This window comes from Pistacia vera, unplaced genomic scaffold, assembly GCF_008641045.1.
Source record: "Pistacia vera cultivar Batoury unplaced genomic scaffold, PisVer_v2 Contig188, whole genome shotgun sequence".
NCBI classification, from domain to species: Eukaryota; Viridiplantae; Streptophyta; class Magnoliopsida; order Sapindales; family Anacardiaceae; genus Pistacia; species Pistacia vera.
In genome coordinates this window covers 918809-942087 of record NW_022195981.1, presented here as the reverse complement: position 1 = coordinate 942087, position 23279 = coordinate 918809, and the positions used below count along the sequence as shown (strand labels likewise).

Below are 23279 nucleotides of genomic sequence, written 5' to 3'. Positions count from 1 at the left end.
GCAAAAATTAATATAGATTAAATTAAATCCAAGATTTTAGAGTATTTTGTGATGTCTCTTGAAATCTAGTGTTTAAATTATGTTTGTGCTCTTTCTCCTAGTGACGTTTTGACCTGCTAGATTTGAACCCTAGGTTTTTAAACAAGTTAATTAGAATTTCTTTAGATATTACTAGTAAGAAAAATACTTTATTTTATTTAGTCTTAGTGGTTGGATTGGACATATATGAGCTGATAGCCCATGACGACAACGGGTTGCTTCAGGCCTGAAAATCACTTAATTTATTTTATTTAAGCATTATTTTTCCATTTAAACTTTTTTTTTTTAATTTAAGATTTTTTTTTTACTAATTTCTGCATGTTAAATTAGTAATAATCATGCCGGAAGAATTGGGTCAGAATTAAGAAATTGAGCATTTTACTGTGACAAAAATTAGTAAGAAGCTGATATGTTTACCAATATTCCTAGAAGATTTGAGTATGAATTATGAGAAGAGTATTTTGTGTTGTGATAGTTAAAGTGTCATTCATTTAACAAAGAACCCAGTCTATCTATAAGAGAAAACATATACAGGTTCGATCAATACCATTTCATACGCTCAGCTTTATATCTTTAATTTTTTTTTTTTAAAATTTATATTATTTGCATCTACCATTTTGCGCCAATAGCTTTTTGTTTAGTTGTTTACATGGTGTAGTACCTGAAATTTTCCAAAGGCAAAATAATAAATTTCCTATTTAATAATACTTGCCAACCAAGTAAGTAATATTAAAGATATCCACTAATATAGAAGTAAAATCAAAGTGATTTGTGTGGTTTTTATTGAAATACTATAAAACTTAATATGCTCATATGTTTTTAAATTCACATAGGGATACTGTGGGTTATTATATGTGAGTAATTTTGATTCTACTCGAGAGAGGGTTTTGAATAGGTTAGAGTACTTTGCCGTCAACATTAGATGATAAATGTTTAGTAACATGTTTTTAGGATTTAGATTGAATTGGTTAGGTGAAGTCAAATGCCTTAGCAATAGCATTTATATTCATTGGTGATTTGATCTTGTTTATTGCATTCTTTAGTTAATTTTACCTTTTAATTCATAGAATTTACAATATTTCAATTTTCATTGTTTTCAAATAATTTAAAACGATACTTTACTCATTTAATTGTATTATTAGAGCGATTAGTACACTCTTCATGATAGATAGAGATGGCAAAATTCCAGGCTGGGCCACCTACTTTGGATCTAGAACTCTAACTGAGGTCCGATCTGGACATAACCCCAAGCTAGGCCAACTCTGGGCCGGGCTTTTTCCCTACTCCTAATGACAGAGATGCAAGACGAACGATTGACGCAATTCAGAGGGAGAGACATCAACAGCGATAAGAGCCACAGGGTGACCCAAGGGTACAGACCAACTACTGTATTACATGAGCTTATTCCTCGCAATGCAAAAGACTAATACAAATTAAAAAACAATGACTTCGATTCTTCGAATATAAGATAAAAGAGAAATACACGATGAAATTAAAACCCTGGTTTCGATGGCAGAGATTTCTAAGTTGTTAGTACATGTTTTATTTTCCTTAACAATGATCCATCATCACTTGTGGTGAGTTCCTATGGCTTCATCCATTCAATGAAATTGTTGAAACACTTGTTCGATTGACCACCTTCTTTAACAGTTTTTATGGCAGTTTCCTTGAGTGCCAAAGCTCTTCCTTTAAAATTTTCAGCACCAACCACTTGATCCATCTTACTTTTAATTTCTTCTCGTGTAATGATTCCACTTTCGTCTCTTTCAAATCTCAATCCCACCTTCCAAACATCACAAATGTAGCTCTCATCGATGAACTGGTCAGCAAAGTATGGCCAACATAAGAAAGGAAGCCCATTGCTTAAACCTTCCATGGTTGAATTCCAACCGCAATGGCTAAAGAAGCAGGCAATGGAAGGGTGACACAAAACCTTCTGTTGCGGAGCCCAACCCACCATTTTCCCACGGTTGGCTACCCTTTCTTGAAACCCATCTGGGAAGGCTTCATTGGCACCATCAGTAATGTCTGGCCTAACAACCCACAAGAATGGCTTGTTGGTGAGTTCAAGTCCTAGTGCCAGCTCCTGGAATTGGATCTTGTCTATAACTGTGAAGCTGCCAAATGCAACATAAGTGACTGAGTTAGGCTGTTGTTGATCAAGCCATTCCAAGCATGCTGAGTCTTCTTGCCAGAAGTATCCTGTTGAATTTCCTTGTCGGTTGCTCGCCAAAAGAGGTCCTATTGGAAGCATATTTGGAACCGAGTTGAACGCTCCAGGTTCAAAGTCATAGGTTGAGTTGCCAATAAGGGTATCTGCCACTTTCACAGCTTCTGTGTTCTTGCTTATATAGTCAAAGAGTATCTTTTGGGCTAAGCTGCCACCAATGTTTGCCCAAATAAAGTTTGTACTGTCGATTTCAGGCGTGTTGGGTGCAAACTGAATCATTTGTTTCTTGAACGGAGTCCCTGGAAACAAATTGTACACAACAAAGACAGTGATTCAGTGACTTTTAACTTGCAGAAAGTTTACAGAGGAAGATAGAAAAGAGTAAAAACAAGTGAGAGCGTGTTACCATTGCTGTCAATGATTCCATCATCAATCATCTTTGGAATATTGTAAAAGAAGGCCAGAGTAGCGACTGCTGCAGGCCAAAAGGCAGCCTTTTTAATTTTCATCTTCTCTGCAACTTCAAGAGCAAATCCAATATTCCCATCAGCAATCACACAAACAAGCTTATCTTCTTCCACTCTGTAGATCTCTTCAATAAGCTCCTCCAGCTTCCCCGGCATCACCTTCGGCATTGCTGCACATAGCTTCCCTAAATCATTTCTATCCTCCCCGGGTTCCATTCCATCAGGAATCGACACCAGACGGATTCCATCCCCTATAGAATTTTCCGATAATGCGTTGATGACCCGGTTGTGAGTATGATCTGTGTTGACAAACGTGACTCTGAAGCCATGCTTAACTAAGCATAACGAAAGCTCCAGTAAAGGAATTACATGACCTTGTGCAGGAAAAGGAATAGCCAGAATATGTGGAGAACTCATTTTAGTTTTCAGTTTCCTGTATGTTCCTATGAACATAATTTGCTTTGTTTTATAATGATCAGGGTGACTTCCCAGGAGATCTAATTCGTATATTTGCTTTGGTTTGCTGCTTGTCGCTTATCGACTCGTTGGTGTAGGTTTGTCATTTTATTATTATTATTATTTATATATTATGATCTGGCAGGCCCTGGAACATCTTCATTATCTCGGGGTTTTTCTTAATTTCTATACTTTAATCTAATAGTCAATTTTCTCTCCTCGATTTCATAAAATCATCATTTATCTTATTTAACTATAGTAGGTAACAATCAAAGTTGAAATCAACCGGAGCTTAAGCTTCTTCAAATAAAATTTTTTATTTGTCGCATAATCTTGGTAAAATAACAGCAATGGTGCTTAGTCATGGTCGGAAAATTAGTAGAATCATACCAAAAAGTTTAAATTTTAATGTTATCTTTTATGCCTAAAAAGTCAGGGCTGACGCAGACTCTCGTCAGCAAGAGCCAATCAAAATTTCAGGGAGGATTTGTGCAGTCTAGACGTTGCCACGTCGCACAATGACAGAAGAGGTATGGTTCTCGTCAGTATAGCAGATGAATGTTAGGCTTGCGAGTGGCTAGGAATCGTCCACCTGCCCAAGCCCTCCGCAATTTAAGGATATCTCTCGTGCAGACAACCAATAAGAAACGGGTTAGGAATTGTACCCCACTTGCCGGACTGTAGGCTCATGATTATTACCTTGAATCCTCCCACTATAAATAGAGGGCTCCTCTCTCATTTACGGGATTGTCTTATCTTAGTCTAAAACAGCATACACACACTCTTTCTCTTTCTCTCTCTTTCTCTCTCTCTCTCTCTCTCTCTCTCTCTCTCTCTCTCTCTCTCTCTCTCTCTCTCTCTCTCTCGATTGTAACTCAGCTCGCTACATGCGACCTGATTGTAACCATCTATTAATACAATCACAGTGGACGTAGGAATCACTTTTGAGCATTCGAACTACTTTAAAAACCGTCTTTTATTTACTCTCTTTTGCTACACATTTCCATATCACGTGTAACTTCTAAATCCGCTTAGCATTTTGCACATGTGAGTCATTGGTGTCAAAATCAAGCATCAACAGTTTGACGCTAGAAGGAGTGCCTGATTTAGTATCTGCTTTTCATCAAAAACCTCTGACTAATTGATCCTACCCATCAGCAAATGGCTCGCGGTTTCGAAACTGAGCGAACCAACTTTGACAATTAGGAAATCACCCAGGTACAGGATGACACTTCTCCCGAAGTGCCGCCAGTCCAACAAAGTATCATGGCGGATATTCCTTCAAGCTCACAGCTCGACCTAACTGTAATGAGTTACCTGGAGAGGTTCAATAATACTTTTCAAACAGTTAGCCAAAGGCTGGACCATTTGGATCGGGTCGTGCCACCAAAGTCCAATGAAGCGGTGCCACCGCCAAAGAGGCCTGCAGGTCGCGTGAAAGCGCAAAAAATGGAAAAAGTCCACACTGTGCACACTGCAGTGCGCAAAAGTAAGAGAAAGCAAATGGCGAGCAACGGACCGAAGGGCTTCGAGGGAGCAGCGAACACTAGTTGTGTACCGGGTAGAATACCTGTGGCATTGCGACTCGACGACATGTCGTAGCATGAGCCATCCCACACCACGTCGCATGGGCACTCCCACCAAAGTGCAAGACAGGAAGATTCCCAGTATTGCCGAAATGACGACCTCGACCGTCATCATGTGGGAAACTCTGTTGTCCGCGGGTTGGTGCAGACCACCGTGGAGATCGAAAAAACTCTCCAAGCCATTCAATACCTTTATACGGCCCCAGTTAGCGTGTGTCAAGGTTCGTTGGAGCTTCTAGCCGAGTTGAGAAAGAGCTCGATTTGCGATCTTTCCTCAACCGCAACCGTGAGGGTCGAACCCACGTTGCGAAAAGTGATCCCCAGGCAGCTCTGCTACCTCAGATTGAGGAACTACAACGAGCTTTGGATCAGCTTAAGGCTCAACAGGATGAGCATGGGAAGGTCGCAGAGGCGTCTCCCTTTTCCTCAGCAGTTTTAGCTGCACCTCTCGCATCGAGATTCAGAATGCCCATCATGCGGGCATTCGATAAGAATTCAGATCCGCAAGATTACCTTTACGAGTTCAATGACCTCATGGAACTCCACCAAGTCTCCAACTTGGCCAAATGTTGCTGCTTAGCAGTAACCCTAACTGCCCATGCCAAGCGCTGGTTTAGGTCGCTTCTCGCGGGATCAATCAGCTTATGGCATCAAATGAGCTCATCATTCCTAAGACACTTCCAAGCGAACAGGAAGTTCTCAATGTGTTGAGCTACCTGAGTAACATACGGCAGGAGAAGGATGAATCCCTCCAGTCTTACATAAACAGATGAATCTCTTAATTGAAAATTCTGTGGCCGCTCTTAATCGCCACGACCTCGGTCCGTCGAGCAGTGCTCCTAACCGGGGGGAAACTAGTAGAAAGGCTGATCACAGATGGGCTAATGACGATCAGTGGAAGGGAAAGAAGCAGCGATTTGGGCCCAAGAAATCTTATGCCCCAGTTCCTCGTCGTGATCATGAAAAAAATCAATACACTTATTTGAATGCCTCAATGTCGGCCATTCTGGATAAGTCAAAGGAGACCAGCTTGCTTGGAGAGCCAGAGCCCATGAAGAATCCCCCCTCAGCCAGAAACAGCAAAAAATATTACCGTTATCATTAGGATATTGGGCATCACACCGATGAGTGTCGAGCTCTCAAGCAAGCAATTGAAGACCTCTTCAAGCAGGGGCACTTCAAAGAGTATGTTGACAGTTCGACTACCGTTTGGGAAAAGGATCAAGGGGAACAAGGGAAGAAGCGACATGGTTGCAAGGGTCTCTATTGTGTAGGGATCATCTTTGGAGGACCACACCTCACGGGGAATTCTTGAGGTGCTCAAGAGAGGTATGCTCGAGAAGCTAGTTATGACCCCGTAAGTGTAATGAGCACGGCGCCGTGACCCACTAAGGTTCGCAGAAAAGAGGAGATCACCTTCTCTAAGAAAGACGCAGTGCGATTACATCATCCTCATAAGGATGCACTCATCATCGTGCCTGAAATAGGTCGGTGCGAAGTCCACAGAATGTTGGTGGACAATGGAAGCACTGTGAATATCCTGTTTCAGCGAGCTTTTGAGAAAATACAACTGGACGAGGTAGACCTGAAGCCTACCTCCATCCCTTTCTATGGTTTTACTGGGGATCATCTGATTCCTAGGGGAATGATCTCACTCCTAGTCATGTTAGGTGAAACCAACGAGATGACCAAAATGACTAAATTTTGGTAGTGGACTGTTCGTCCGCCTTTAATGGCATTTTAGGACGACCTTTACTGCGAAATTTCAAGGCAGTCACCCTCTATTTACCATCTGAAAATGAAGTTCCCCACCTCAACGGGGGTCGGGAAAGTAAATGGATCTCAACGCGAATCATACGACTACTACATAAGAGCAGTGTAGATGACGTACAAGGGAAAAGAAAGACCAATAGGCATCCCCGAGCAGGTTATGGCGATCAGTAGGATTGAGCCATAGCCTGACCCAGTAGAGGACAACATGGATCCTTGTATCCAAGAGTGCCCTCACAGTAGGCCAATTGAGGACTTATTTGAGGTGTCAGTCAATCAAAATGAGCCAACCCGAGTGTTGAGAATTGGGAGTAATCTCAACCCTCAGCTCGCCAAAAACCTGAAAAGCTTCCTCAGAGAGAATGTCGACGTTTTTGCATGGACTCATGCTGACATGATCGGGATCAGCCTGAATGTCATATGTCATGCACTAAACATTAACAGTGCGGTCAAACCGGTTCGCTAGAAAAGAAAAGCAATAGAGCCTGAACGCTATGCTACCTTGAAAACTGAGATAGATAAGTTCCTTTTGAATGGGTCCATTCGGGAAGTGCTTTACCCGAACTGGGTTGCTAATCGGGTCTTGGTAAAGAAGCCCAATGGTAAGTGGTGAACCTGTGTCGACTTCACCGATCTCAACAAAGCCCGTCTGAAGGACAACTTTCCTTTGCCAAGGATCGACAAGCTCATCGATGCCACCTTCGGGCACAAGCTGCTGAGTTATATTGATGCCTACTTGGGATATGATTAGATCCTGATGTATGCACCAGATGAAGAGCATACCTCGTTCGTTACAGATCGGAGATTGTATTGTTACAGGGTCATGCCCTTCGGCCTAAAAAATGTTGGGGCAACTTACCAGCGGGATGGTTAACCGTATGTTTTTTGAGCAGATAGAAAAGTCAATGGAAGTCTATGTTGATAATATGCTGGTCAAGTCGCATTTCACCTCAGATCACATAGCGTATATCGCTGAGATGTTCGACGTACTCCGAAGTTATAGGATGAAGCTCAATCTTCTTAAATGTTCTTTCGGAGTATCCTCAGGAAAGTTTCTGGGGTGTATGGTTAACCAGAGGGGAATTGAGATCAACCCTAAGAAGATCCAAGCTCTCCTTGAACAGAAAATAGGTTTAGAACCTGAATGGGAGAATTGCGGCTCTCAATCGCTTTATATCGAGAGTAACAGATCGTTGCTTGCCATTTTTTTAATATACTAAGGGTCAACAAGAAGTTCGAGTGGACTCCAGAGTGCGAGCAAGCTTTTTAGAGTATAAAAGAACACCTTGGAAAGCCATATCTCTTGTCCAAGCCTCTTCCTAAGGAAATTATATTCCTATACCTGTCCGATTCTCAGCATGAGGTTAGCGCAACTCTCATTCGGGAAGAGGGCAGAGTTCAATGGCCAGTATATTACGCGAGCAAGCGACTATTGGACACCGAAATGCGGTATCCAGAAATAGAACGATTAGCTTATGCCTTGCTGATCATCTCCCGAAAGCTGCGACCCTATTTTCATGCCCACACAATCCATGTCTTGACCAACTACCCGCTCAGGCAAGTTCTTCAAAAGCCAGAAGCTTCAGGTAAGTTACTCAAATGGGCAATGGAACTGAGTCAGTTCGATTTGCATTACAGACCGAAGACAACCATCAAAGGGCAGGTTGTTGCCGATTTCATTTTAAAATTCTCGTACTAGCCGAATCAGGAATTCGAGCAGCAAGCCAGCGAAGTCATCCAGGAAATCGTTCAGAACTTATCGACTTGGAGCCTCTATGTCGATGGTTCCTCGAACAGGAAAAGAGCCAGGGCAAGTCTTCTCCTCCTCAGTCCCGAGGGGACTCGCATCCATTGAATTCTTCGATTTGGGTTCCAAGCTATGAACAACGAGGCCGAATATGAAGCGCACTCACTGGTCTGCGATTAGCGAGAGAATTGGGATCAAGTGCGATCAGTGTTCACAGTGATTCTCAGCTGGTTGTTAATAAGATCTTGGGAGAATATCAAGCCAAAGAAGAGAACATGATCAGCTATTTGAAGAAAGCTAAGGCCGCACTCGAGCCTTTCAAGCACGATCAAGCAAATTCCAAGAGACAATAACTCTGTCGCAGGCGCCTTGCCAAGAATAGCCTCGTCGCTAGACTCAGATATGCCAGAAAGTATTCCAGTTTGGTACATAGAGATTCCTAGTATCAGCTCGCCCGAGCAGACCGTAGCTACAACAGAGTCAATTTTCTGGATGACTCCAATCATTCAGTATCTCCGAGATGGGACTTTGGCCAGTGATAAGACTGAGGCAAAAATTCTACGCACCAGAGTTGCTCGTTACACGCTTATCGAAGATCAATTATACAAACGAGGGTTTAGCGTCTCTCTCCTTTGATGTGTAACCGACAAAGAAGTAGACTATATTATGAAAGGGATACATGAAGAGATCTGTGATAATCACATTGTTGCACGATCTCTCGCCAACAAAATTGTTCGCCAAAGGTACTATTGGCCCCTACTTTAGGAAGACACTTTTAACTTTGTAAAAAAGTATGACAAGTGTCAGTGGTTTGCGAACATCCCGTGAGCTCCTTCCCACCAGTTGACAACAATGACCAGCCCTTGGCTATCCTCCATGTGGAAAATTGATCTTATTGGGCCCATGCCAACCGAAAAGGGGCATCAAGTATGTTATGGTCGCGGTAGATTACTTCACCAAATGGGTCGAGGCCGAACCCTTGGCTGCGATCACTACCAAGAAGCTCAAAGACTTCATTTTCAAGAATATAGTGTGCTGCTATGGGATTCTTCATACACTCATCTCTAATAATGGGAAGCAGTTCGACAAGGAGGAATTCAAGCAGTTTTGTGGTGAGCTAGGAATCCATAAAAAGTTTGCCTCAGTCGCAAGACCGCAAGCCAATGGTTTGGTTGAAGCTATGTAATGCCCCACTTGAGGTACGTAGCTAATGTTTATTGTTTTGCTCTTATTTGAGTTGGTATATTGTTCATATTGTTTGGTTGGCCCTTAGTTGAATGGATGTATTGGTTTGGTTGATTGGTTGCCCTGAAATTGTAAAGACTTGGCAAAATCTTGGTGTTACAAACTTCGCCGGGGCGAAGAATAATCTTCGCTGCGACGACGAGGTTCTGCAACCAAAGAGCTAGGTTTTGTAATATTTCACCGGGGCGAAGAAAGAGTCTTCACCGCGGCGAAAAGCTGAATAAAATGTGTATTGAGGTTTCTAGAGAATTCTTTCATAGGGGCAAAATGACCTTTCTACCCTTAGTTAGTAGGAAAAGTGGGGAGTAAAATGTAAGAGAATTTTATGGAGAATATGTTAGAGTAGGGGTGTGATTGTAATGATTGAAAGGACAAAGATAGAATTTTGAAGAAAGAGCAAGGGCAATATGGGAATGAATGAATATATTTTGAGCTAAAAAGGGTTGAAGCTTAGTAAACCCTTAATTCATTCTTCTTCCACCGCCATACTCTTTCACCATTTCCTCTCAATTATTCCTTCCATCTTTCAAGGATCTTTAAGGGTTTTTAGTTGGATCTTGGTAGAAAATCAATCTAAAGCATCCTAAGGTAAGGATTCTTGCTTAGATGTGAAGTTTGGCATATATTGTATATTGAAGTCTTATGGTGTTATTGTTTAAAGGGTAGAGAAGAGACAAGCATTTTAAAGGAAGAGGAAGTGCAAGTGTGATCTCTCCATTTCAAGGTAAGTAAATTCATCCCAAGTTGAAATTTGAGTAGAGATTAAGTAGAGATTTATTTATGCATGTGTATGATATATTGAGAAATTGGGTTGAGATGAGTATTTGTTGTATGGTTGTTGAATACACTTCATTGATGAGAAGTGTTAGTATGTGATGTAGTTTGAAATGAAGTTGGAGGAGATTGAGTAATTTCTTTGGGAGTGCTCTTTTATGACAAGAATCATAGTTATGTGAGGGGGTTTCCTCCCATTTTGGATAGTTCAACAGGGAGAGAAAACTGTAGATAAAGTAGAGTGTGTGTATGCACACTAGATGTTTGATGAAATGCCTAAGAGAATCATGAGTAGTAAACCTTAATTCTTGCAACATTGCATGTTGGCATTTCATAAGTGTATTAGTGGAAAAGATTAATTGTGCATTGAGAAGTGGCTTGAGAAAGAGTAGAGAACTTTGTGGATGAACTACTCTAAGAGTAGAGAGAATGAGAAAAACACTAAAAACGGGTTGGTGCTTTGTGATCTCCACCTGAACATCACGAAGAGTGGGTTAGTGCTGTGTGAACTCCACCCGACCGTGCCTCCGGTAAGATGAGGCCGTGACATATAGTAGAAGTTAAGTAAGCGAGAGCTGTGTGAAAGAGAAAATAATAAATGAGATGAGAAAAGTGTAAGGAAAGAATTAAAAGAAAGAAGTTACGGGGATAGTCTTAGAGGATTTACTTACTGAGCATTATTTTGTGCTTACCCCGTTGTTTTCTTTGTGGATGCAGGATCTAGGTGAGAACGCAATTGGACGGGCGTCGGCAAGCGAGGAGCAATAGCTACACTATCCGCTGTTTTAATGGCATTTTGTAAATGATATTCTATTTTGTATAAAGAATGTTTATATGTAATAAAAGAAAATTTTGGGCTCATTTACTTTTGCTAATATATATGTATTCTACTTGATATACTTCTATGAGTAGCCTAATATAAAGCAGTCATTACAAGCTATCAACAAAACCATTAAGTACACTCTGAAGGCCAAGATTGGCGCTGCCAAGGGTAATTGGGTCGATAACCTCCCAGAAGTTCTATGGGCATATAGAACAACTCCGAGAACCTCTACTTCATAAATGCCTTTCTCGCTAGCATATGGCTGCGAGGCTATGATCCCAGTGGAAGTAGGGACTAGTTCGCTCCGGAGAGACCTATTCAATGAAACAAATAATGAATCAATTTTACGTGCAAGTCTGGACCTAGTTGAAGAACACCGCGACAAGGCTTGGTTAAGGATAGTATTCTACCAGCAGCATGAGAAAAGGTTCTTCAACTCTAAGGTTAGGAGAGGAGACTTTCAGGTCGGCGACCTGGTTCTAAAAGAAGTCCTTCTCGGTACAAGGGAACCAAGTGTGGGGGTACTAAGACCTAACTAGGAAGGTCCATACTACATCGCCAAGGTAATACGGCTAGGAATGTATCACCTCAAAAGGCTGAACGGTTTCGAAGTACCGCGAGCTTGGAATGTTGAGCATCTTCGCCCCTATTACTAGTAATTCCAAACTCGCTTTTAATTTTCCATTTCTTTTACTTGTAAAGTTTTCCTTGTAACCTTTATGAATAAGATCGTTCTTCTTTATCTTGTATGATCTTGTTCGTTACGATGTTTTACAAGTTTCCTGTTCAGATATGTAACATTAGTCTTGGGAAATACTCGAAATTATAAGTGCTATCACAAATGGCTAAAACTACTTCTTTTATATATGTAATTCTAATAAGTATAGTGGGCAGCCAAAAAAGAGATAAGTGATACAAAGAAAGAGTCAAAAGAAAAGCTGTATAGAAGCAGAAGAAGCGATAACTAGTCTCCACCTCTAGGCTCAGTGGGAGTGACCTTTGTGTCCCTTGGTTAGTCGCCGACCATCCGATCAGCTACTGGGTCCTCAAGGACGTATTCCTTCTGTTGGTCATCCTTTGGAGGAGGCTCTTGTCCCTCTTCCTCCTCGGCCTCATCATCAGCTTGGGCCATGGAAGCAAGGATGTCCTGATATTCAATTGGGAGGTCGGAGAGGTCCATCCCAGGTTCCTTGGTCACAAGCTGTAGATGACCTGAATTGCCCAGTGAACGGCCTTCTTTTTGAGTTCAAGGTTCTGCCGCTTCATCTGATTGATTAATGAAATGACCCACCATTGGGAAAGCTCGAGGTCCATTTCCAGTGCACTCTTCTACTTTTTAGAATTTTCCCACAATCGAGCTCTCTCTTCCTTTGCCTTCATGGCTCGCTCAGAGTTTACTTTCAGCTCTTTCTCTTTCTCGTCACACTCTTTGGTGAGTCTGGCCACTGTCTTTTGGAGCTCTTTGTTCTCCTCGCTTCTCTTCCCGAGCTCAGCCTTCTGGAACTCCACTGTGCATAGGGCAGAGTTTCTCTCCATCAAGTATTGATTCGCCTGGATGTGATATGCTTTTGTCTTTGCGTCCAGAGCCACGAAGTCCTATTTCAGCTTGGCATTCTCATCCCTCAGCTCATGGAGCCCTCCAATAGAGTCCAGATTGGTCTTCTGTTGGGTCATATGCAAGGTGAGCAGAGACTGCATGATAAAAGAAACAAGAGTTAACCTCTATTTTCCCGAAAATCATAAAGGGTAAGAAAATCAACTGATATTGAGAAGTCTTCAACAAGAACGAGTTACTTTACCTGGATTTTCAACTGAAGCGCTGTGGCCATTAGGTCCGTGGGTCGGGAAGCCACGAACTCCTCAAAGGTTGTAGCCAGTTGACACTCTAGCAGGGTATACACCACTAGCTACAGGTGTTTCGGGAGTTGTCCCATGGAGTCCAGCACATACGTGTTTGCCCCTAGAGGAACTGGCACCTCGTCGACCCGTTGTTTGCCCGCTCTCTTTCCGGCAACCGCGGCCTCCCCCTCTCCTCTGCGCTAGCTCTTAGGGATCATTGAAATGCCAGGCACGTGCCTTGAAGGCACTCTTGAGTGAAAAGCTTGGTAAGGCTGCGATCTTCTAGGCTACACCCCTAAGCCTCTGGCTCAGACCCCGATTCTTTAGCTTGCAATTGCTTTCTTTTCTTAGTTTTTTGGCCCATGGTTTTCTACTTAGGGGTGCGAGCAGTTGCGGGCAGAGAAGCTTCCCCATGTCACTCTGAAGGTGTTCGTACACCAATCTGTATCCCTCTTGTAGGGGTATCACCAGGGATCACCTAGGTTGGCTCAATCGAAGCGACCCAGGAAAATACGAACCCCCTAGTCCTTGTTGTCGGCCTCAGAATTCTGATGGCATAGTCGCTGCGTGAAAGCATGTTAGTGAAAGGGCTACTACAGGCAAAAGAAAGAGGTTCTAAGTGTGAGGATACTTGTAGACTAAGGGTTCCAAAGATGCTTTAGGATTGAAAAAACCGTATTTTCTCAAGTTGGTAGTAGTCACAAGCAGTCTCGCCTCGCTACTTTGCTCGGGTAGATTACTGAATGCCATAATTTGGTTGAAATCAGTTAGAGCCGTCAATCTGGTTGTCTTATTTCCTGCAATGAGGCGAAAAAGTTCATTGGAAAACAAAATATGAAGGAAAATGAACAGTTCGTAAATTGAAAAAAGGGAAAACTTACTTAGCTCCCTGAACTGGTGGATGCCATCATACTCAAAAAAGAAAAATTTGGTTTCATAAGCCCCGACGTTACTAGGGTAACCAAATATTCCTCCCTCGATCATAGATCGCTTCGAGAGGTAAAAAAAATCTTTATCCTTGCTCTTCTTCAGATAGTAAGAGCATGCGAGCTCCAGCACTGTCAGCTCACCAAGGCCATTCTCACCACATGCGATATACATAGCATCAGCTATCATATACGCATTAGGCGTCAACTACAATGGCACGACCTCGAAGTGGTCAAGGATTGATCTAATGAAGGGGTGAAAAGGTATGAATGCCCCACATTTAAAGATTGCCTCCGAGATCGTGACCATTCCCTCTAAGGGATTCTGAGCTGTATATGTCCTGTGCTGGTAGACATCCACGCTAAGTGCGTACTGGTCCACTGTCTTCTATATCTCATACCGGGTGGCCACTAACAAGGTCTCTTGACCGAGACCCACTAGGGCGCTCAGCACCTGCGAGCTCGTCCCCTTGGCTGCTCTGGTCGTTGAGGCATCCATTGCTCCTAAAGTCTGAAAAAGGAGTGACACACAGAGATAACTCAGTCTTTGTACAGCGTTCCGTATGATGACATGGAAGAGCAAAAGAAACCCTAATGTGCCTTCCTTAAACCCTAGAAAAACCCTAAAAACCCTTGGGAATGAACCCCCAAGGATTCGTGCCCTAAGTTTTCACTCTTTATGAAAGAAAAAACCCTCTTCTCACCACTGTCAGGAAGTACGCACCACAAAAGCTTATCAGATAGTTCATACCCACCATTATCTCAAAATTCAAGCAATCAGCAAAATAATAAAAGGAAACGAAGGAGAAATCCTCCTTACCTCTTGGCTACGGGGAATGAACTTCCTATCGTAAAGGTGAGTACGCATCAACTGGAAGAAGAGCGAGCTGATTTTGTGAGAGTTTTGCTTTTTCTCTGAAAATATGAGTTCTGTGACAAAACTTGAGGCAAGCCCAGGGTTTTATAGGGGAAAAACAACTATTGGCTTCCCTAGGCAAGCGACGGTTGGGCGGGATACGTTTCTTGCCATTGATTGCGACCACGTGTCGTTAATCCGCGAGAAGAAGTAACAGCCATGCTTCATGAGTATCAATCGACGCTTCCCTCCATTGGAGCAACCAAGCGTCAGTGAGGTTATCTCCACCACATTAAATGCACCCTCATCCGCATTTAATGCTTTGAAAGGGAATGTCGTTTCAACATGACTTGCATTTAATACGCATGGCTGACACTTTGTGTAATAGGCACATCTGTCAGAATAAAGATTATTTTATTGACCAGACTAGCTATCAAACGCAACGGATAACATCTGAAGTGGTCGTTCAAGTGAAACACTCTTCGCCGTGTATCGGTTTCAAGACGATGTGATTCCTTGCTTTCGGTAAAAAATGTGCTACGTATTCTTAGGCCGCGAGCTGCGAATGAGATTCAAAGCATGTCGGTATGGCACTGAGTGGGGTCTGACTTAGGTCGTTGAACTTGCGGGAGAAGGCCACCTCAAGTCGCTTGTGTTATCCTTAGAGGTACATGTTACGAGCTCCTTGCAGCTCGATCAACGTGACCAAACGTCATTCGAGACAAGTCAAGTCGTGGCATAATCATGAAGTTCTCAAGGTTCAATCCTTAAACCTTAACAACTGTGGGGCTTTTGTTATGCCTAAAAAGTCAGGGCTAACATGGACTCTCGTCAGCAAGAGCCAATTAGAATTCAGGGAGGATTTGTGTTGTCTAGACGTTGCCACGTTGCGCAATGATGAAACAGGTATGGTTCTCGTCAGTGCAGCAGGTGAATGTCAGGCTTGTGAGCGGCTAGAATCGTCCACCTACCTAAGGCCTACGCAATTTAAGGATATCTCTCGTGCAAACAACTAATGAGAAGCGGGTTAGGAATTGTACCCCACCTGCCGGATTGTAGGCTTATGATTATTACCTTGAATCCTCCTAGTATAAATAGAAGGCTTCTCTCTCATGTACGAGATTGACTTATCTTAGTCTAAAATAGCATACACACACACACACACTCTCTCTCTCTCTCTTTCTCTCTAAATATATATATATATATTGTAACTCAGGTCGCTACATGCGACCTGATTGTAACCATCTATTAAAACAATCACAGTGGACGTAGGAATTGCTTTCGAGCATCCGAACCACTTTAAAAACCGTCTTTTATTTACTCTCTTTTGCTATACATTTCCATATCACGTATAACTTCTAAACCCGCTTAGCATTTTGTATGTGTGAGTCGTTGGTATCAAAGTCAAGCATCAACATTATCAATGAGGTTAATTTACATGAAATTAGAAGGAGAAAATAGTATAAAATAAAAAAGTATAAAATAAGGAACAAAAATATTGATAGATCAATAGAGATTCACCGTAGAATGGGTAAAGCTACTTGTCAATGTTGGAGCTTGACAGTAATTTTAACATATTTAAGAGATAGATTCTTGGTTGGTTAAAGAGTCACACTGCTTCTAATTAAAATATAGTGAGGTTTCTGGTGATTCATTGTTGATCTAAATTTTATAATCTCTATGTAGAATCTAAAATAGAGTAAACGACTTTTTTGCACCCAAATAAAGGTTTAATTATACTTTTCTACTCACAGACTTTTAAAATATCATTTTATCACCCAAATATATATTATGTTTCTGATTCTAGTATCGTTGCTACTCCACACCACCATCATTTTCTTCCTCGATTATCACTCACCAAAACCGTCAAACCATACTCCCGTTGACCTTGCCAATCACCGACAACTGAGCGATTAGGATTTGCACAGACGTCCCTCCCAAGTCAAATTCCGATCAATCTCAATCACCAAAATCCAATCTTTCACCACCAAAAGACTCATTTGCCTCCTCTCTTCAAAAACCCCAACAGTTTGGGTCGAGTTTGCTCTCTGTTTGTTGTCCGAGTATAAATTTGGGTAATAAAGTGATATTTTAAAAGTTTGTGAATAGTAAAATGTCATTAAACTATTATTTAGGTGGAAAAAAGTCACTAACTCGTATAAAAAAATATCATAGAGCTTTTATTATATGCTTATCTTTAGTGTTAGATGACGATAATAGATGATTTACTGAAGTAGTAATGATTTACTACCGTCATACTAAAAAAAAAAATGTAAATGATTGTCAATAGATAAATTATTTTATGTATCGAAATCCATTTATGAACCAAAACTACTACTCTATTATATTTTATGAATAATGATATCATTTAAATATAAAATTTAAGTACTTCATTATCATTATTTTACCTTTAATATTTCGCATCAGGTGTTTATGCCTCTCTGGCGTTTGACTTGCTCATGCATAGGGAGATGTTGACGGAGCGAGTTAGCCTAATAACAAGCGTTCAACTATATCTTCAGAATTGATAAATAAGTTTGAATCAATCCTATCATGCAAATAAAATCTAAATTAATTAAAAAAAAAATCCTAAATAAATAAAAAAACAAACAAACAGAAAACTAAAACGATCTTAAAACACGTCTGATATAAGCTTAATTATGAATTATCTGTGTTAATTGGATTTGTCAGATCTCACGTAAGTATATTAACTACTAATTTAGGGACATCGTTAAGAATAAAGATAAATTGAAACACTTTTCGTAATCTTCTCATGGGACTCATAGGTTTGAAAAAAAAATTAGTGATAATGGTTTGGGAAAATTTGAGTGGGAATGGTTTCTCACTGCTTGGTTAATGGCCTGCTTGCCTAGTGATTCGGGCTGTACTAATGTCTTCTGCAATATCGTTTTCAGTTTCAGACATTCAATTGGCTGGAAACAGATCAGCTTTATGCTTCATTTATATATGTACAATCTGCACAAGAATATCATTAGCCTATTCTTAATTAATCATTGTTACCAATGACCAGATTTTAGCTGATTTGGACTAAAAAAAATTGGGCTAATGATAACAGGTTTTGCTAGATCAACTGTAAGTGTCAAGCCCAATATTACATCCACCCAAATCAAGTAAATTCTCAACAAGATTTTCCTGAGTCAGTTTTCCTGTTCCCTTGTCCATTCAATCAACTTCTTGAAACTCTTGTTCGACTGACCACCTTCTTTAACACTTTTCAATGCAATTTCCTTGAGTTCTAAAGCTCTTGCTTTAAGGTTTTCATCACCAACCACTTGATCTATCTTAGTTTTAATCTCTTCTCGTGTAATGATACCACTTTCGTCTCTATTAAACTTCAATCCAACCTTCCAAATATCACAAATGCAACTCTCATCATTGAATTGGTCAGCAAAGTATGGCCAGCACTAGAAAGGAACCCCATTGCTTACACATTCCATGGTGGAATTCCAACCACAATGGCTGAAGAAGCAGGCAATTGAAGGGTGACTCAGAATCTTCTGTTGTGGCGCCCAACCCACCATTTGGCCACGATTGGCTACCCTGTCTTTAAACCCTTCTGGGTAGGCTTCATTGGCACCATCAGTAATGTCTGGCCTCACAACCCATAAGAACGGTCTGTTGGTGAGTTCAAGTCCTAGTGCCAGCTCTTGGAATTGGATCTTTTCTATAACTGTGAAGCTGCCAAATGCAACATAAATGACTGAGTTAGGTTGCTGTTGTTCTAGCCATTTCAAGCAAGTTGAGTCTTCTTGCCAGAAGTATCCTGTTGAATTTCCTTGTCGGTTGCTCACCAAAAGAGGTCCTATTGGAAGAATATTTTGAACCAAGGTGAAGGCTACAGGTTCAAAGTCATAAATTGAGTTGCAAATGAGGCAGTCTGCCATTTTCACAGCTTCTGTGTTGTTATATACAAAATCAAAGATCGTCTTTTGGGCTGAACCTCGATCAATGTTTGCCCAAATAAGGTTTTTACTATCGATTTCAGGCGTGTTGGGCGCCAAATGAATCATTTGTTTCTTGATTGGGGTTCCTGTAATTAACAAATACACAAGTATTGATCATAAAAGAAATAAATAATGATACATGTGCATAATGATGTGACTTTAACTCCCAACAAATGAAAACCAGTGTGTTACCATCGCCGTCAATGATTTCATCATCAATCAGCTTTTGCATTTTGTAAAACAAGGCCAGAGTGTTAGCTGCTGCAAGCCAAAACGCAGCTTTCTTAATTTTCATCTTCTCTGCAACTTCAGTAGCCAAACCAATATTCCCATCCGCAATCACACAAACAATCTATTCTTGATCCACTCTGTTGATCTCTTCTATGAGCTCCTCCAGCTTCCCAGGCAACACCTTTGAAATTGCTTCACATAACCTCCCTATATCATTTCTATCCTCCCAGGGTTCCATTCCTTCTGGAATCGACACCAGGATTGCATCCTCAATAGAGTTATTTTCTTGTAATGCGTTGAAGACCCGCTTGTGATTATAATCTGTGTTAACAAATGTGACTCTGAAGCGAAGCTTAACCAAGCATTGTGAAAGCTCCATTAGAGGAATTACATGGCCTTGTGCTGGAAAAGGTATGATCAGAACATGTGGAATATTCATTTTAGTTTTCTGTTTTGTATGTTCTTCTGAACAATACAAAAAATATGGCTTCGTATATATCATGTTAATAACTAGTTTAATTAATAGAGATCAGGGATGGATTCCCAACAGATCCCAAGAGATGCCAGTGATGTTTTTACTGTCATCTTTTGCACCTAGTGGTGTTCATTATGAGTTTCCAGTACTACTTTGTCTTTCATTGAGAACTTTACCAAAATTTCAAACAGAATAAAACAAAACAGAGATTCAATAAATAGTATGGACGAACAATTTCTGGGCAGGTCAGGAACTCAAGGCTTCTTAAAGTGTGTCTTTTATCTGATTACTAAAATAAAAAATTATTTGGTTTAAATATTTTCAAATATTTTGTGTTGAGATTTAGGGGTAGGATAGCGTCTTGGTTGGTTAAATGGTCACATTGCTTCAAATTATAATTACTCAATCATATAGATTATTTTGAAAAAGCAAAAGTCACAACGAATAACTCTTGAAATATTAATTCTATCAAGCATGGCCGGGTTCCGGTGACCTTATCCATTCAATGAACTTCTTGAAAGTCTTGTCAGAATGGCCGTCGTCTTTGATAGTTTTCAATGCAGTTTCCTTGAGTTCCAAAGCTCTTGCTTTAAAATCTTCAACACCAACCACTTGATCCACCTTAGTCTTAATTTCTTCTCGCGTAATGATACCACTTTCGTCCCTGGTAAACTTTAATCCCACCTTCCAAATATCACAAATGTAGCTCTCATCAATGAATTGGTCAGCAAAATATGGCCAGCACAAGAAAGGAATCCCATTGCTTACACCTTCCATGGTGGAATTCCAACCACAATGGCTGAAGAAGCAGGCAATGGAAGGGTGACTCAAAACCTTCTGTTGTGGCGCCCAACCCACCATTTTGCCACGATTGGCTACCCTGTCTTGAAACCCTTCTGGGTAGGCTTCATTGGCACCATCAGTAATGTCTGGCCTCACAACCCATAAGAACGGTCTGTTGGTGAGTTCAAGTCCTAGTGCCAGCTCTTGGAATTGGATCTTGTCTATAACTGTGAAGCTGCCAAATGCAACATAAATGACCGAGTTAGGCTGCTGTTGATCTAGCCATTTCAAGCAAGTTGAGTCTTCTTGCCAGAAGTATCCTGCTGAATTTCCTTGTCGGTTGCTTGCCAAAAGAGGTCCTATTGGACGAATATTTGGAACCAAGGTGAACGCTTCAGGTTCAAAATCTGGTGTTGAGTTGCAAATGAGCCAGTCTGCCACTTTCACAGCTTCTGTGTTCTTCTCTATGCAGTGAAAGATTTTCTTCTGGATAGCTAAGCCGCCTCCAAAGGTGGCCCAAGGAAAGTTTGTACTGTCGATTTCAGGCATATTGTGAGCGAGCTGAATCATTTGTTTCTTGATTGGAGTTCCTAGAATTAAAAGAAAGTGAACATAAAAGAAATAGATAACTGCATGCTTGGCCTACCTTATATTAGAACACCCTGAATAAATCTAAAAATTTAATTCTCTTCTTCAGTTTATTAATTATTTTAAGCGCTGGTTTTCTTAACTGAGGTTGTAAGTCGGACCCCTTTTAGAGCAAAAGATAATATGAGTAATGTTGTGGGGAAAAGAGCCAACCACCATGGGCTCAAGTTTCCAAGTTACCGTTTTCAGGCGTTAACCAGTAATATAGTGCTAATAGTATTCCTTAATTTGTGTGTCATTAAGTTCCCTAAACTTGCAACAAAATTCAGAAGAGCAGAAACGAGTGAGAGTGCGTTACCATCAGTGTCAATGATTCCTTCATCAATCATCTTCGGAACACTGTAAAGCAAGGCCAGACTTGCAGCTGCTAAAGACCAAAATGCAGCCTTCTTAATTTTCATCTTCTCTGCAACTCTAATGGCAAATTCAACATTACCGTCCGCAATCACACAAACAATCTTTTCTTCTTCCAGTCTGTTGATCTCTTCTATGAGCTTCTCCAGTTCCCCAGGCATCACCTTCGGCATTGTTTCAGATAACCTCACGAAATCATTTCTATCTTCCCACGGTTCCATTCCATCCGGAATTGATACCAGATGGATTTCATCCCCAGTAGAATTTTCCTGTAAAGCGTTGATGATTCGGTTGTGAGTATGATCTGTGTTGACAAATGTAACTCTGAAGCCATGTTTAACTAAGCACTGTGAAAGCTCCAGTAAAGGAATTACATGGCCTTGTGCAGGATATGGTATAGCCAGAATATGTGGACGACTCATTTTTATTTTCTGTTTTGTTCTTAATTATGAAAAAACTTTGGCTTCGCATATTTGTATGGTGTTAATAACCAGTTTTATAAGGATCAGGGATTGGCTAGCAGCTTGTCTCTTACTGACTTGCGTATATGATTTTGTAATCCCCTGATTTTTCTTGTTTGGGGGCTGAAAGAGTTGGAGAAGCAAACAATGACACTGTAGAGGCGGCTGCTGAATTGTCAAGAGATTTGTATTTAATTCATTTGGTAACAGTTAATATTAAGACTTTACTTGATTCATTTTCTTCATCTATTTATATTGAGGATTCTAATTATATTTTTTGAATTTTGGGTAAACACGAGAAGAAGTGGAAAGACCGTTTTATGAATTTCAATATCACTTTTAAGCATCTCTATAACATTTTTTATATGACTCAAACTCTTTATTATAAAGATTCTATTCATAAAAATAAGAATCCAACAGACTCTTTAAATATAAACTAAATAGTGAGTTTGACTTTTCACTTCTAGAGAGTAAAATTTCATTTTTTATCATAATTTTAATTAATAAACTATAAGTTTCTATGTATTTTATTTATTAATTCTCTCTCATATATTTTTCTTGAAAATAAAAAGTATCTTTATTAAATTTAAAGAGTCTATTGGATTTGAATAAAAAATTAGTTTTTTATATTTAAAAATTAACAAAGATGCTCTTTATTTATATAAAAAATGTATTTTAAAATAAAGAGCATCATTGGAGATTCTCTTAGATTGAACTTCGTAAACTATTTTTCTAAAACAACTATATTGATTGGTAAAAATCTTAAAAGAGTATAAAATGCTTGCATAATCTCGATATATTTATTTGTGAATGTACTTTTTAGCATTTTTCCTAATTCATGCTCGGTTAAATGAATCATCAAGCAAAAATTAATATAGATTAAATCAAATCCAAGATTTTGGAGTATCTTGTGATGTCTCCCGAAATCTAGCGTTTAAATTATGTCTGTGTTCCTTTTCCAAGTGACGTTTTGACCTACTGGATTTGAAGCCTAGGTTTTTAAACAAGTTAAATAGGATTTCTTTATGATATTAATAGTAAGAAAAATACTTTCTTTTTTTTTAGGGTAATTGAAGTTGGGTAAAGAATAAGTCACCTCTTCCAAAACAGTTTTTAAGTCTATTGAATTAAGATTTAAGTGTAATGAGTTAGAGCATCTCCAAATGACTCTTTAAATGATAAAAAGTTTGTTCATAAAAATAAGAGTCTAATAAATTTTTTATTCTTTAAATATAAATTAAAGAGTGAGTTTAGCTCTTTATATCTAGAGAGTCAAATTTCACTCTTTATCTCAATTTTGTTTAATAAATTACAAATTTTTATATATTTTATTATTAATTCTCTCTCTTATTTATTAATTCTAATTTAAAGAGTTTGTTGGATTTGAATATAAATTTTATTCTTTATGTTTAGAAATTAATATAATTATTCTTTATTTACGTGAAATATGCTCATTAAAGATGCTCTCAAAGGGTTTAAGGTCAAGTTCAAGACTATTGAAGGTATAAGGGTAATTGTAGTGTATTAAGTTTTACGAGAGTTAAAATGCAACTGTCAGTATGTGTCATGTGTATTTGAGTCACGTGAGTTGCATATAGTATTTAATAATTTCTTTAGTCTTTAGTCATGTGTATTTAAGTCACGTGAGTTGCATATAGTATTTA

At 39.9% G+C, this 23279-nt stretch overlaps 2 protein-coding genes and 1 pseudogene across 2 annotated transcripts; all 3 read right to left on the bottom strand.

Moving 5' to 3' along the window:
- Positions 1-1624: 1624 nt before the first annotated feature.
- On the bottom strand, positions 1625-3105 carry LOC116126920 (UDP-glycosyltransferase 83A1-like). The gene is made up of 2 exons (XM_031412597.1): positions 2616-3105; positions 1625-2508 (listed from the first exon to the last, which is right to left on the bottom strand). Exons 1-2 carry the CDS (start codon positions 3091-3093, stop codon positions 1625-1627), a joined length of 1362 nt encoding a protein of 453 aa, XP_031268457.1. The 5' UTR covers positions 3094-3105.
- A 14751-nt stretch (positions 3106-17856) lies between these two features.
- On the bottom strand, positions 17857-19333 carry LOC116126989 (annotated as a pseudogene).
- A 504-nt stretch (positions 19334-19837) lies between these two features.
- LOC116126988 (UDP-glycosyltransferase 83A1-like) lies at positions 19838-21579 on the bottom strand. Its single transcript, XM_031412653.1, has 2 exons — positions 21099-21579; positions 19838-20742 (listed from the first exon to the last, which is right to left on the bottom strand). Exons 1-2 carry the CDS (start codon positions 21574-21576, stop codon positions 19838-19840), a joined length of 1383 nt encoding a protein of 460 aa, XP_031268513.1. The 5' UTR covers positions 21577-21579.
- Between the last annotated feature and the right edge of the window lie 1700 nt (positions 21580-23279).